Source organism: Adiantum capillus-veneris, chromosome 15 (genome assembly GCF_014529385.1).
Source record: "Adiantum capillus-veneris isolate H3 chromosome 15, ASM1452938v2, whole genome shotgun sequence".
Classification (NCBI taxonomy): domain Eukaryota; kingdom Viridiplantae; phylum Streptophyta; class Polypodiopsida; order Polypodiales; family Pteridaceae; genus Adiantum; species Adiantum capillus-veneris.
The window spans coordinates 98,226,296-98,238,642 of NC_140945.1; the positions used below are offsets into that span (position 1 = coordinate 98,226,296).

General features: G+C 48.3%; 1 protein-coding gene across 1 annotated transcript in view; it reads right to left on the bottom strand.

The window, feature by feature from the left end:
- Positions 1-12,347, bottom strand: part of LOC147441131 (Pseudouridine synthase family protein) — a 152,213-nt gene that overhangs the window by 66,036 nt on the left and 73,830 nt on the right. The window contains exons 5-7 of the mRNA XM_086482848.1: positions 11,985-12,076; positions 1,412-1,653; positions 1,266-1,335 (exon numbers count right to left, since the gene is read on the bottom strand). Of these exons, the coding sequence (XP_086338974.1) occupies positions 1,266-1,335; positions 1,412-1,653; positions 11,985-12,076 (404 nt within the window). The remainder of the gene's footprint in view (positions 1-1,265; positions 1,336-1,411; positions 1,654-11,984; positions 12,077-12,347) is intronic.

Here is a 12,347-nt window from a genome sequence, read left to right on the forward strand (position 1 = left end):
AAAATCTTTCTTTCTTTCTTTCTCTCTCTCTCTCTCTCTCTCTCTCTCTCTCTCTCTCTCTCTCTCTCTCTCTCTCTCTCTCTCTCTGTGTGTGTCTAAAGTGAAGTAAAGAATTTCGGGCGAAAGCCAAAATCTACCGCCCCACGGGCCAGTTTCAGCAATGGTGCATATGGACCCCAAACCTCCGTAGAAGTGATGGCTAGAGGGGGGAATTGCCATGGCTACCCATGGCATGTGTGTTGTATTGAACTGGAAGGAGATAGTTAGTTTCCAAAGGGCATGATCCACTATGACACTGGCCAACCTAGGTTCAAATGTGAAGTCCCGAATACAAAAATAAAGCTCGGCTCGGGCATAACATAATCCACTATGTTGGCCCCATGTCTATGTGAAAAACAAGTGAAGCCCGCTGCCGACAGGAATCTCCGTAGGCCATTAAGGATGGCCAGTCCATGTGTAGTCCCCATCTCTGTCAAGTGCCTCCCATACTCTGAATACTCCTCACCTTACGAACATCAGTCAAGTCTATCCAACTCTCTCAGCATCTCCTTTGAGGTATCATAAAGAACTCTCTGGTGATCACTCATCCGAGCATTGAAGTCCCCCAGAATGATGATGTCGCCATCCCTGGAAAACTCCCATATATCATCATCTAACAAAAAGAATGGGGACTACCCTCTAGGTGCATCGTAGACTGATGTGCTGGGAGCAAAATAGCATATAGGAATGTAAACGAGTCTGCATGTCTCAACCCATAGCCTCACCCACATGTATCTAGCTTGGTCATCTCTCCGAAAAATGTGCAAGACCGGCTGTAGCTCCTCCCTGAATAGGACTGCTGCTTCTCCCGATATGTGCTTAGATCTCGTCTTTGTTTGACAAACTGTCTCCCATTTGTACCCAATCACATGTGGCATCAACTGACTAGGGGCCTGGTGAGTCTCTGAATATAAAACTATGTCTCTGTCTCCGAAGCTGTCCTCAAAAGCACCCACATCAAGTCTAAGAGACATATTACAGTTCCAAGCTACTATCTCAAGAGAGCGATAAAGAAAGCTTTATTAACGTCCCCTAGAGGACAAAGTATCCCCTGTGAGACACAACAATGATACATGTGTGCGTCTCCTCTGGGTATTAGGGATGAAACTGCTGAAAATAAACCTGCTACAAAATAAAATAGACTCGCATGGGGGTGTATATATGACCACTTAAATATGAGTATAAAGCTAAAAGCAATTTATAACATGAGGAAACAATCAACTGACTTGTTCCATTAAAGGCAGCTCAGCAACGGCAGCTCGAGCATGATAGATGTAGCACTCCGTTGGAGGACCCCTGCATGGGACAAACTGAGGACTGAGCATGTTGACAAGCAAGATAATGCAGTTTAACACATGGGATGTTCATTCACCTGCTTCTTGAAATCTTTGTATCACGAGCAAAGACAGTAAAAGAAAGCTGTTGCCCTTCTAGTTGTGCAAGCATTTTATTGACAGCCCTCACATCAAACGTCTTTGGTTTCACAAAACTCCTAAGTTCGGCACTAACAGCCTGTAACCAAGACTGATCACTTATGTCGTAGCTGTGAAGGGGAAGAATATAAACATAGCGTCGCCACTTTGCAGAAAAGTTTGGGTGAAATGTGCGGGAGACCTGTCAAAAAGATTCCGTTAAGATGGGGAAAACAGTGTGAGAAGAAACTTTAACACGAAACTAAAACTACAGTAGTGCCCCCCACTTATCGCACAAAGAAGACAATTCAACTCACTCCTACCTCCTTGGATTGCCATAGCCTCACCACCGACTAAAATAAAGTGAGCACATCAAATTTTCCAAACTTTTGCTTAAATCTAAAAGATTACAACATACCATAGTCAAATAGAATGCAAAATGAAGCAGGGAAAGCGATAGAGAATGGGCATGAGCTCCCATCTTTGTGTCTATATACTAAAATCTTCACCAAAACGAGGGAGTGGGGACCCAAAATAAATTAATACTTCCCACTGTTGCAACTAAACCTAATCTTGATGAAAGCCTTAACTTGCACATGCGGGCGTGCACACGTACTTTTCTTTTTCAGCAAAAGGGGAAAATCCCAAACAAACCACTTGATACATCAATGGATTAAAATGATCTAATAAGGTAGTAAGAAAGAAGCTCTCTGGCTGTGATAAGCCTATACAAAGCTGCCAGAAGCTCTATCCGTCTCGGCCGATGTAGCGAATGCATAAATCTTTAGAAGCATCGGGTACAGAATTTCCGTATATATCGAGAACAAGTCCAAGTGAGGTTCTTGCTTTCTTGGTACAAGGTTTCTCCAGAGGTTTATCACCTTTGTAAGGCCAGATATAGAAGGTGTGCCCCGACTTAAAACATTCCAAGCACCTACCTTCTTGTTCTGAGGTTCTTGTTGGCGGGTGGTCAAGCAAGGTCATACAAGTTGAGTCAAAGTGTCGTGAGAGTCTCAAGAATTTGCTCTTTGTTGAAGATAATTCTCGGTATTTGCTGGTTGGTTGTCAACAGTCACTTATAAATTCCAGTCTTCGCTTCATGAGTTTGTAGCCAACCGCAACATGGTCCATGAGCTCTTGGATTGTCGAGACTTGCTTGGACAAAAAGTATTCCTAAAGTGATGATGGTAGTCCTATGGTGCAACGCTTAAACTTGTCCTCCAAGGTTATCATCTTGAAGAAAGAGACTGGGAGGTAGATTTCTAAAAACTTCTGATTGTAGTCTTCCATAGCTTCCATGGCCATCATTTTCAAGTAACCCCATTCTGCCAGAAGCTGCACTTCAAACAAAGAGGTCATGTAAGCTCGGGTAAAAATATTCTAGAAAGTGTGCCAAGTCCCTGGAGCGTGAGGCTCGGTAGCTATAGGATTTCACCACTACATTCATTGTCTTTGAGAAAAGTGGCAGCTCCAAAGATTTTGGACTCTTCCATATACTTCCAAAGTGCAAAAATATTATCAAACTACTGCAAGAACCGTAAAACTTTCTTTCGACCTCACACTCCCAAAAAAGTGAAAAAAAATTATCATAGATCCACCATCCTTGAATTCCTTGGGGTGATTTGGTGCAAGTCCTTGAGGTGGATAATAGGGGTAGACATACGGGCTCCAACCGTTAAAATCCAGGTGGTGGTGAGGGAGGTGGTGGCAACGACGGTGGCAAAGGAGGTGACACCGGGTAAAAATCAATTGGAATAGAAGAATGTGTAGGTTGTCAAGATGAAGCTCTTGCACTTTCAAAGCCTAAGGCAACAAAGGTGGCAACATGTAGCACACCCCCTTTCCCCATCGCCCTGCACCTCCTCCTTTGCCATCCCCCCCCGCACTGCAACAACATTCTTCCCAGCACGCCGCCGAATACCCGCACCACTGTCCTCCAGCCCGCCTCCGCCGCCTCTGCCCGCCAGCAAACCACCGCCCCCCCTCTATGCTTGTGGGTTGTTCTTAGCTTGCAAGCTACCATCCTCTTTAGCACCATCATCGTCCTTCATAGCAGTAGACACGAATGGAGGGTCTTGCTCCGCCATAGAGGGACTCTGACGAGGCCCCCTCGACCAATCCCGCAGAGCCTACCATTTGACTTGCTCTGTCACCAGCACAGCAACTCAAGCCTTGCAGCAAAGGTGGAGTGCCTCCAAGCGACCTCTGTTATCAGCAAGATCGTTGGCAGTCGACCTAGCAAAGGCGAGGTACGCAACCTCCTACAGGCCCGTCTCCTAGCAGAGGTAAGAAAGATCATCGACATACAGCTTCTCGGGCGAGGGTTCTAGGAGATCGAGTTTGAGCCTCCCAAGATGGATCCCAAGGTCATTTTGATGAGCCCGCTGGCCATCCGAGCAATCAAGGAGGGGGCAGGCGGCGGCATGGGAGAAGAGTCTGAAGGGGGGGGGGGGGGGGGGGGGGGGGTAGAGCTCAGGTGGAGGGAGGCTCGTCTGCTGCAAAGGGTCGAAACGGTTCCTTGTCAGAACCTAATGATGTTGAGCTGCAGCGGGTTGGCCACTAGGGGGACGGTGTGGCGAACCCATCTCTGTCGGGGAGCCTACTGCCAACCATCAGCTTGCTGGTCGCTGGCCTATATCGAAGTGCCGGCCTGTGTGTCCTGGGTACCTTTCTGCTCGGCATGTTCAGCCTTGGGGGGCTGAGCATGCGCTGCAGGTCAAGATCTCATGCAAGGACAGGCCTTCGCTAAGTGGCCCATCTGCCTGCAAATGAAGCACAGGCTCAAGAGTCCCGAATACTCCACCCTCTGGCATAACCACCCACCACTCACCCTAGGTAGGAGAACTACCTTAAAGAGGGTATGAGTGTCACGAACCAGAAGGGCGTACTAAAGGAGCACCTACGGGCAACAACTGAAACTGCCATGCGCGGGGTTTCCAAGGCTGTCGAGATCTTGGAACAAATCCTGGAAAGGGAAGGCTCTTGTGATACTCCTCGATTTTGAGAAGGCTTACGATAGAGTTGATTGGGATTTCTTGGAGGGCACTCTACACAGGATGGGGTTTTGGGATGCTTGGATCAGAGGAGTGTCAGTTCTCTCTAGATGCGCGCACAGTCAGGTGCTCTTGGCAGGGGGAAGAGGGGAACGCTTCATGCTGACGCATTGGTTAGACAAGATTGCCCTCTTGCCCCCTTTCTTTTTCTCTTCTATCATGAGAGATTTTTGACTTCGCAAGAGGTTGGTTTGCATGGTTTTGAGCTCCCTATTAGGGGAGCCGAGTTGCTTGACGCTAAGTTTGCTGACGACTCAGGCATGTACTTGGAGGACCATGAGTGCAATCTGCACAGGTGTGACCAGGCTCTCAAGGTGTTTTGTTGTGCATCAGGGGCACTCATCAAGTGGAGGAAGACTGTGGCTTTCTGGGTTGGCAGTGCTTCTATGCCTGACTCGTAGCCAGGATAGGGCTTCAAGTAGATCCCCCCATGGACTTCTGTACGTTATCTCGGCTGTCAGATTGGCTTGGATTTGCAAAGTAATCCGTCCGGTGATGCATAAAGATCACAGAAAACAAAAAACCACCGAAGATCATTTTTATCCAATGCAAGCTAGAGTAGAAGTAAATGATTAGTCAAACATCAAAGAGAGCAGGCCAGTCTAGCTCATCATCCAAGTAGTAAGGCTAGAAAACCATTTCAGAGAAATGATCTCAACTAGAGGGTGGAAGTCAGGGTGGAATCTTCCAAGATGAGGCAAATCAGTTATATTATGCTATTTATGGTAAGGACAGTAGAAATTCCGAGCAAGAGGTATCCTAATCAAGGATCAAGTATCGGGATAAGATCAGGTATATCAGGCCAATCATCAACAAGAGTACTTTTTAACTATCAGCTAGAAAAGAGCCTCTATACTCTCTTTCTTTCTTAAGAGCCAGCAGATTAAAAAATCTCCAGCCAAAGGATAAGACCAGGCATATCAGGCCAATCATTGGCAAGAGTACTTTTTAACTATCAGCTAGAACAGACGCTCTATACTCTTTCTTTTAAGAGCCAGCAAGCTAAAAAAATCCAGGGGATAAGACCAAGTAAAATAGGCCAACCATCAGCTAGAGTGTTTTCAACTCAAAATTCAACAATATTAGGAAAACAGAATCCCTTTCAAGCACAACAGTGAGTAAGGTGTTTGATACAGGAATTAGCTCGCTGCTGCCCTCACCCCCCTCCCTTGCGCACACACCTGTATCCCCCCTCTCGCCATCGCTCTCTCCCCTCCCATCCTCCCTCGCGCTGCCCTTCCCAGCCCGCTGCCAGCTCAGCACGCAGCCCTCCCGCCTCAGCTCGGCCGCCTCAGCCCGGCCCGTCTCAGCCTCGCACTCCCGCTTACATTTGCCCCCCCCCCCCCCCCCCCCCCCCCCCCCCCAAACCAATCCCACTTCTCAGCTCGCAGGAGTTGTTTTTTCAGCGTACTGGGAGTTTCGCGTTACCATCGCCCTTCTCGATTCAGCAGCAAACACACAATGGCGTCTTCTGCTCCACCTCAGAGGGACAATACATAAGTCCCCTCGGCCGACTCAGCGGAGCCGACCCTTCGACTTGCTCTCTCGCCAAAAGAGCAAGTGAACTTGATGGCCGAAGTGGAATGCTTGCAAGCCACTTCGGTTATCTGCAAGATCATAGGCACTTGGCCCAGTCGGGCGAGGTTCGGGATCTACTTCAAGCCCGCCTTCTCTCGGATGTCGGCAAGATCACCAACGTCTAGATCCTTGGGAGAGGGTACTACCAAATAGAGTTCGAGTCTCCAAAGATGACGGCCAAGGTGATTTTGATGAGCCCGCTCGGCATTCGAGCAGCTCGAGCTTACTTGAGACGATGGCACCATGGTTTTGACCCTACTACATGTAAGGATTATAGGTGCTAATCCTTAATTAAGTACTTAAACTCATGATTAAGACTTAAGAAACTTGAACTGAACTTAGAAACAAGACTCAGGAGACTCTGTGTTTGATTGATTGATTAACTGCTTGAAACTGAGTACAATAGGCTCCTTATATAGGAGACGAAGAGACACAAATGAAAAGACACGTCTCCCGGTGAAGAGACATGACTTTACACATAAAGACATCCTTTCGGCGAAGAGCTACAACCATTGGACGAAGAGTCGCATCCGTAGAGCGAAGGGGTGTGACCAGTCGTCAAAGGAGTGTGGCTTTTGGCGAAGAGGCACGGCTCTTGAGCGAAGGGTCGTGACCATCCAAGCGCAGGGGTCCTCCTTGGCATTGGCACTTCGCGTATCTGCAACTAGGAGTAGATGCAATACTGCAACATAGTCACAATCATGACATTCCCTCCCTCTTTAAATAAAACCCAGGGTAGTTGTAGAAACTCCTAGAGAAGGAAATGTGTTGTTGTTGTGCTTCTGCATCCAAAGCTCTTTCTGTTAAGTCCCATGTCATGGCACTGTTATCGACCATGACTATTTTGCCAAACTAAAAACCGATGATATCTGCAACTTGATAAGTGCCTTTGTCAAAGTTATTTAACTTCGAGCTTTGTCCAAGAAAAGATTGAATCTATATCTGCTTCGAGTGAAATTATTGGTAAACTGACTTGAGTTTTCTGTTGAGTGATGACCACTGGTTGGAAATCTGTAAAGTATTCCATTGGTTTGTCTGGAGTAGTAAAATCCTCTTGAAGGGATGTCGTAGACTGAGACAGATTAGTGTTTGAAGCTATATCCATCTGTAAAGGTTTACAGATTATCTGTGGAACAAATTATGTCCAAAGATTCAATTGCAGCGACTGAAGTCGTGGTGCAAGAGTCTGTATCTGCTTTATCCTTTGCACCGTTTAAGGCAAGGATTGGAGTCTTCAAGTTTGAAAAATTATCGTTCACCACTGCATTTGGTATCTGTTCAGAAACAAAGACTGTATTCTGCAAGTGCGGTGATGAGGCGACTTTTTCTACTTGGATCACAGCCACAGAAGGGTTTATGTGCTTGTCCATTGTCACACAGTGACACAAGAAGGCCTCTCCTCACAGGAGACCTCGACCCACGGTGCATGCGCAGCCTCCCAAGGTTGAGCATGCCCAACAGCCACATACGCAGGATGCACAGGCTGGCACCTCGACTAAGACCAACAATCAGACAGGTGACGGTTGGCAGTAGGTGCCTGGCCGCCACCGACAAGGGCAGGCTCGCCCCACTGCTCCCCCTGGTGGCCGACCTTCTACAGCTCAACAGCACTGGGCTCCGACTGGGGAGGCCCCATCCACTTCAGATCCTCCGCCTCCACCTCCTCCTCCCTCAAACGTTGCCGCTCCGTCTCCCCCGCCTCCTCCCCCTCCCCCATCCCCACCTCCCGTCCCTCCTCTCTCCTCGGTGGGGCCCACAGCCTCATCTCCCAAGCCCTCCTCCACTCCTCAGACGCAAGGGACTGGACACGCGTCAACCGCGAGGCGATCTCTTGGTAGTGCTTTTGCTACGAGTAGTGTAGCTCAAGAGGACAGCCCCATCTGACGCCGCCTTTTTTGGTGCAGACTTCTCCTTTTGCAGCAGTCCCTAGAGGTTTGACTAGCTTTGATATTTCCAAACGTTGCGACGTCTTCGACTACAACTTCACACGGAACCTGGGTGACTGCTCCTGACCTGGAGGAGGCTTGCTTTCGAGTCCACGTCCTCTTTCTTGCAGCTAGACGCATTGAGGCTTTGAACACAGCGGTGGGTTTCTCCTTCCCCCTGTGCGGTAGGGATCCCACAGAGTGGACGCTGCACACAGTTCTTGACTAGCTCCAAATTCAAGCTACTGAGTTCTCACACCACACGGGGGACTTAGGGGTGACAGATCTGGTACAGACACTTTGGCCTCTTGCGAAGTTCATTGCGACGCCTCCGGATGAAGTGGGTTGCAGGCACAGTGTGGTGCATTTGTTTGCTGACAATCAGAGCCCTCCTTGCTATGTATTTGTACATGAGGATTCTTGGACGGAGATGTAGCCCTTCGGGCTGCACGCTCGGCTTGGGCTTGGGCGGGACAATCACACTCCATTCACGCTTGTCTAGAGGTCGTTCGGATACGGATTACTCCCCATCCAAACGGGCCTCAAAGATAGCGAGGTTGGCTACTGTTGCAGCATCTGTTTTCTCTCACCAACTCTATGAGGATCATCTCATGGAATGTGCAAGGATTAGGAGGGCCCCAGTTTCAACGTCAGAGGGGTCGGTTGCGTCAGGAGCTTCAGAGATGCCTCGTGGGTGGTGAGAGCCGCCTGAGCTACAGAAGCATCATCTTTGTGAGAGCTGCATTAGACGGTGTGGTCAGGTTATGCGTGGTCACTATGAGACGTTTTGGTTAGGTGCATTTGGACCTGGAGGCATCTAGGGAGAGGTATGTATGACTATTGCGGATTCTTTGCAGCAGGCCATTGTGGGGAGAGGTATATTGTAGCTCAATGGATTACTATGCAGGTTCAGGGTTGCCTTATGGGTTTCCTTAACATTTATGCACCCAATGTGGCAAGTCCACGGGCAGAGTTCTGATCTCAGGTTGCGGAGTCTTTGCCGCATGCAAAGCAGTCGTGTGTTGGGGAGGACTTCAACATGTTGGAGGACCCCTCTGATTGGATTGGAGGTGGCCATGTCACGGTACACGAGACTGAGCTGGCAGCTTGGGAACGGTTTTGTATGACTATGAGGGTTTCTGATGATTGGTAGCACTTAGGTTTTGTACGACCCCCTGACAGCCTGGTTTTCTCCCGTTTTGATCGCAGAGTTGGAGGAGTGAATCTATCTAGGATAGATCGCTTCTATGCTAGTGACCGCATTTGTGACTGGGGTGGGTCAGTTTGCATCTTGGTTGGGACATCCTTTTTGGACCATGCACCAATGATCCTCACAGTGACACATAGATAGAGGACGGGCAGCACGATGCTACGCATCCCTGAGAGGATCTTGCTGGACTCTGAGCTCAGAGAGCGAGTGGTGGCTGTTTGGACGGAGGGCTTGGACATGCAGGACTCTCCTGCTGACAGAGTGGCCTCTGGACTTGCTCAACTTAGTCGGTTCTTGCTTCAGGAGTCTACGTGGCTACAGCGAGAGAGGAGGAGCAGCGTCTTCGACGAGGCGTTGCTTCCCTGCAGAGGATGCAAGAGCAACACCCTGACAGTCCCTACTTGGAGGAGCAGTTGCAGCAAGCTCGCCAGGAGCTTGCCAACACGGAGGAGAGGCGTCATGAGTTTTCTTCCCATCGATAGGCATCGCACAAGTGCAGTGGGATGCGGGAGAGTGGTTTTGGCGGGATGCTTTCTCTTCAGCCGATCACCCAAGGACTCCTTTTTTCCTGTATACAGCTCGCTTGGGGCGACACATACTGACAGCACAGAGAGAGGCTCGACCAGCTGCAACACTTCACTAGCAGGAGGAGAGTCTCACAACCGAGTTCTCATCAGGATTTTAGGAGGGGTTGTGCGATAGCAGGAAGCCGAGGAGAGTTGTTATGTTTCTGTGGCTTGTAGCACATAGGGCTACAGCAATTGGAAGTTGGTTGGTACACAGCGGCTTCCCGGCAGCATATGGCCATCCTTTCGAGAGTCAGTGACATTGTTTGTGGGATTGCCCCATGGCATAATAGGTTTCGCTTTCGGTTCTCCGACTGATGTCAGTTCTCTCTACAGCCCGGCAGTACACTTAGGGTGTTGCAGCTTGGTCCACTCTCACGGGCCAAGCACTCCACTTTGAGTTGGCTTCCACCAGCAGGATGATAGTGATCCAGGAGGGTAGACCTACAATGCAGCTTGCCACAGAGCTCATCCCCAGGGACTGGTGCAATGATAGAGAGTGGTGTTGGGAGCCTATCTGCGGCCTGACACTCTGGTTCATTTGGCAGGCCCGCTACTTTCGCATCTTCGAGGCTCGCCCTGTTCTACCTGTAGAGACTCTTCGTGACATTTGGTTGGAGCTCATACATACACTCACGGGTCAGTTTGAGAGACTTCGGGGCAGCTCCGGTCGCATGTGGGAGGGCCGAGAGGCTTTGACTATGGCACTTAGAACCGTTCTTCACCATGGTTTTCGGTGCGCCTAGATGGCACTACCGGCCACCAGTGTGGCTCTTTCCTCTTCCCATCTCTTGATCTAGCCCCCATTGTACATACTTTTTCTCACTGGGAGTCTCCCCATGTTTCTGATGTAGTCCTCTCATGTAGAGGTGGTTTCTAGCCTTTGGGCAGTTATTATTAATGATTATTATTATTATTATTATTATTAACTAATGGAAGGATCAAATCAAGGAGACCGTAGAAAGTGAGCATGCTCGGGTGAGCAGCTTACTCATGCAACAATTTGTGAGACCATAGCTAAAATCAGATGGGATTTATCAGTGTAACAAGGAACGGGCGAACATTCTGAAACGGCGTTCCAGATGGGTCCGGGCTCCCGGAAGAAGGTCGGGAACGGAACGTCGTTAAAATCAGATGGGATTTATCAGTGTAACAAGGAACGGGCGAACATTCTGAAACAGCGTTCCAGATGGGTCCGGGCTCCCGGAACAAGGTCGGGAACGGAACGTCGTTCTGGAACGGGGCGGAACAGGTAAATGGGGCTATTTGGGGGCATATTTGAGGCTGTTTGGGGGCAGATATGGGACTGTTTGAGGGAAGGTTTGGGGGCAGATTTGGAGGCCGTTTTGGGGTTTTTTAGGAACAGATTTGAAGCTAAGCTGAAGGGAAGCAATTCAAGTGTTTCTTTAGTCTACCGTTCCGGCCCCCCCTCCTCCCCCCGTTCACGTCCCGTTCCGGGTAACTTTGGGATATATAGGAAATGTAAACACTGCTTGGGGTCCCCTATAAGGTCTTGGCTCTGGATATCTGAGGTTACTTTGACTTTTAAGTGATCCTTCAAACAGAATTCTTAATATGGCTTTGTGTTGGCTGTCACCTTTGACAGGGCAACAGTTCTACAACTAGATGAACCCACCAGTTTGGGTTCCACATCACTCATAGAATAATCTTTCTAAAAGAGTCACAATTAGATGGAGTATTAAATGATATTTCATTGAATAGTACAACAGGCAGACTTGTTATTCACAGTCTAAGGTGAAAAAGAAAAGATGATCTTAATTGCTGTTTGATTGGATAGCACAACAGACAGGCCTATTATTCACACCTACGTGGCAGCACACATCTTTCTATCACTGTGTTGCTTCCGCCTCCTGGGAAAACAGCTTTTCTTGCCTTCGAGAAGTTTTGTCCTTCTCCAGGATATGGAGCACAAACCCCATCTCCTGGACATGGACCCGATATCCTGGAGCTGGACACAACTTGTTCATTACGGATGAGCACTCTATATTAACCAACCCCTCCAAGACTAGTTTAGTAGAATCGTTCAATGAACTTTGAAAATTTCTTCTGAAGTTTAACAAATGGCACTAATCCTTGACAACCTACTAAATTCTAAGACAATGTTACCACCATTCATAAAGACAAAATAAGAACGTTTTCCCCTTCCAAGCATACAGTCCTGTAGCATTGCCAAAACATACCTCATTTACACTGATTGCTCTCAAAGCCTTAGGGTCTAAAGAGTTGATGCCTGTTCTTATATCTTCTGGACATACACCTGAGCGCCATGTATCTACACAAAAAAATGTTAACAGACATGGTTAATTACACCTCAAAACAGCTATAAGCTTCTTGGCTTGCCAGTGGCAAAGACCTTACTGTTTGGTTGTGTTTTTTTACTTCAGAGATAAGACGATGATGGCTTTTAAGTGGTGATCCTTTAAATAATTATTTGTTTCTTTAATGTTAATTTGAAAACCTTGAGCCTGAGACAACCAAAGGATGTCCAAAGCTATTCGTTAACCCTTGAACTCATTTCTTCTTCCTCTCTCTCTCTCTCTCAT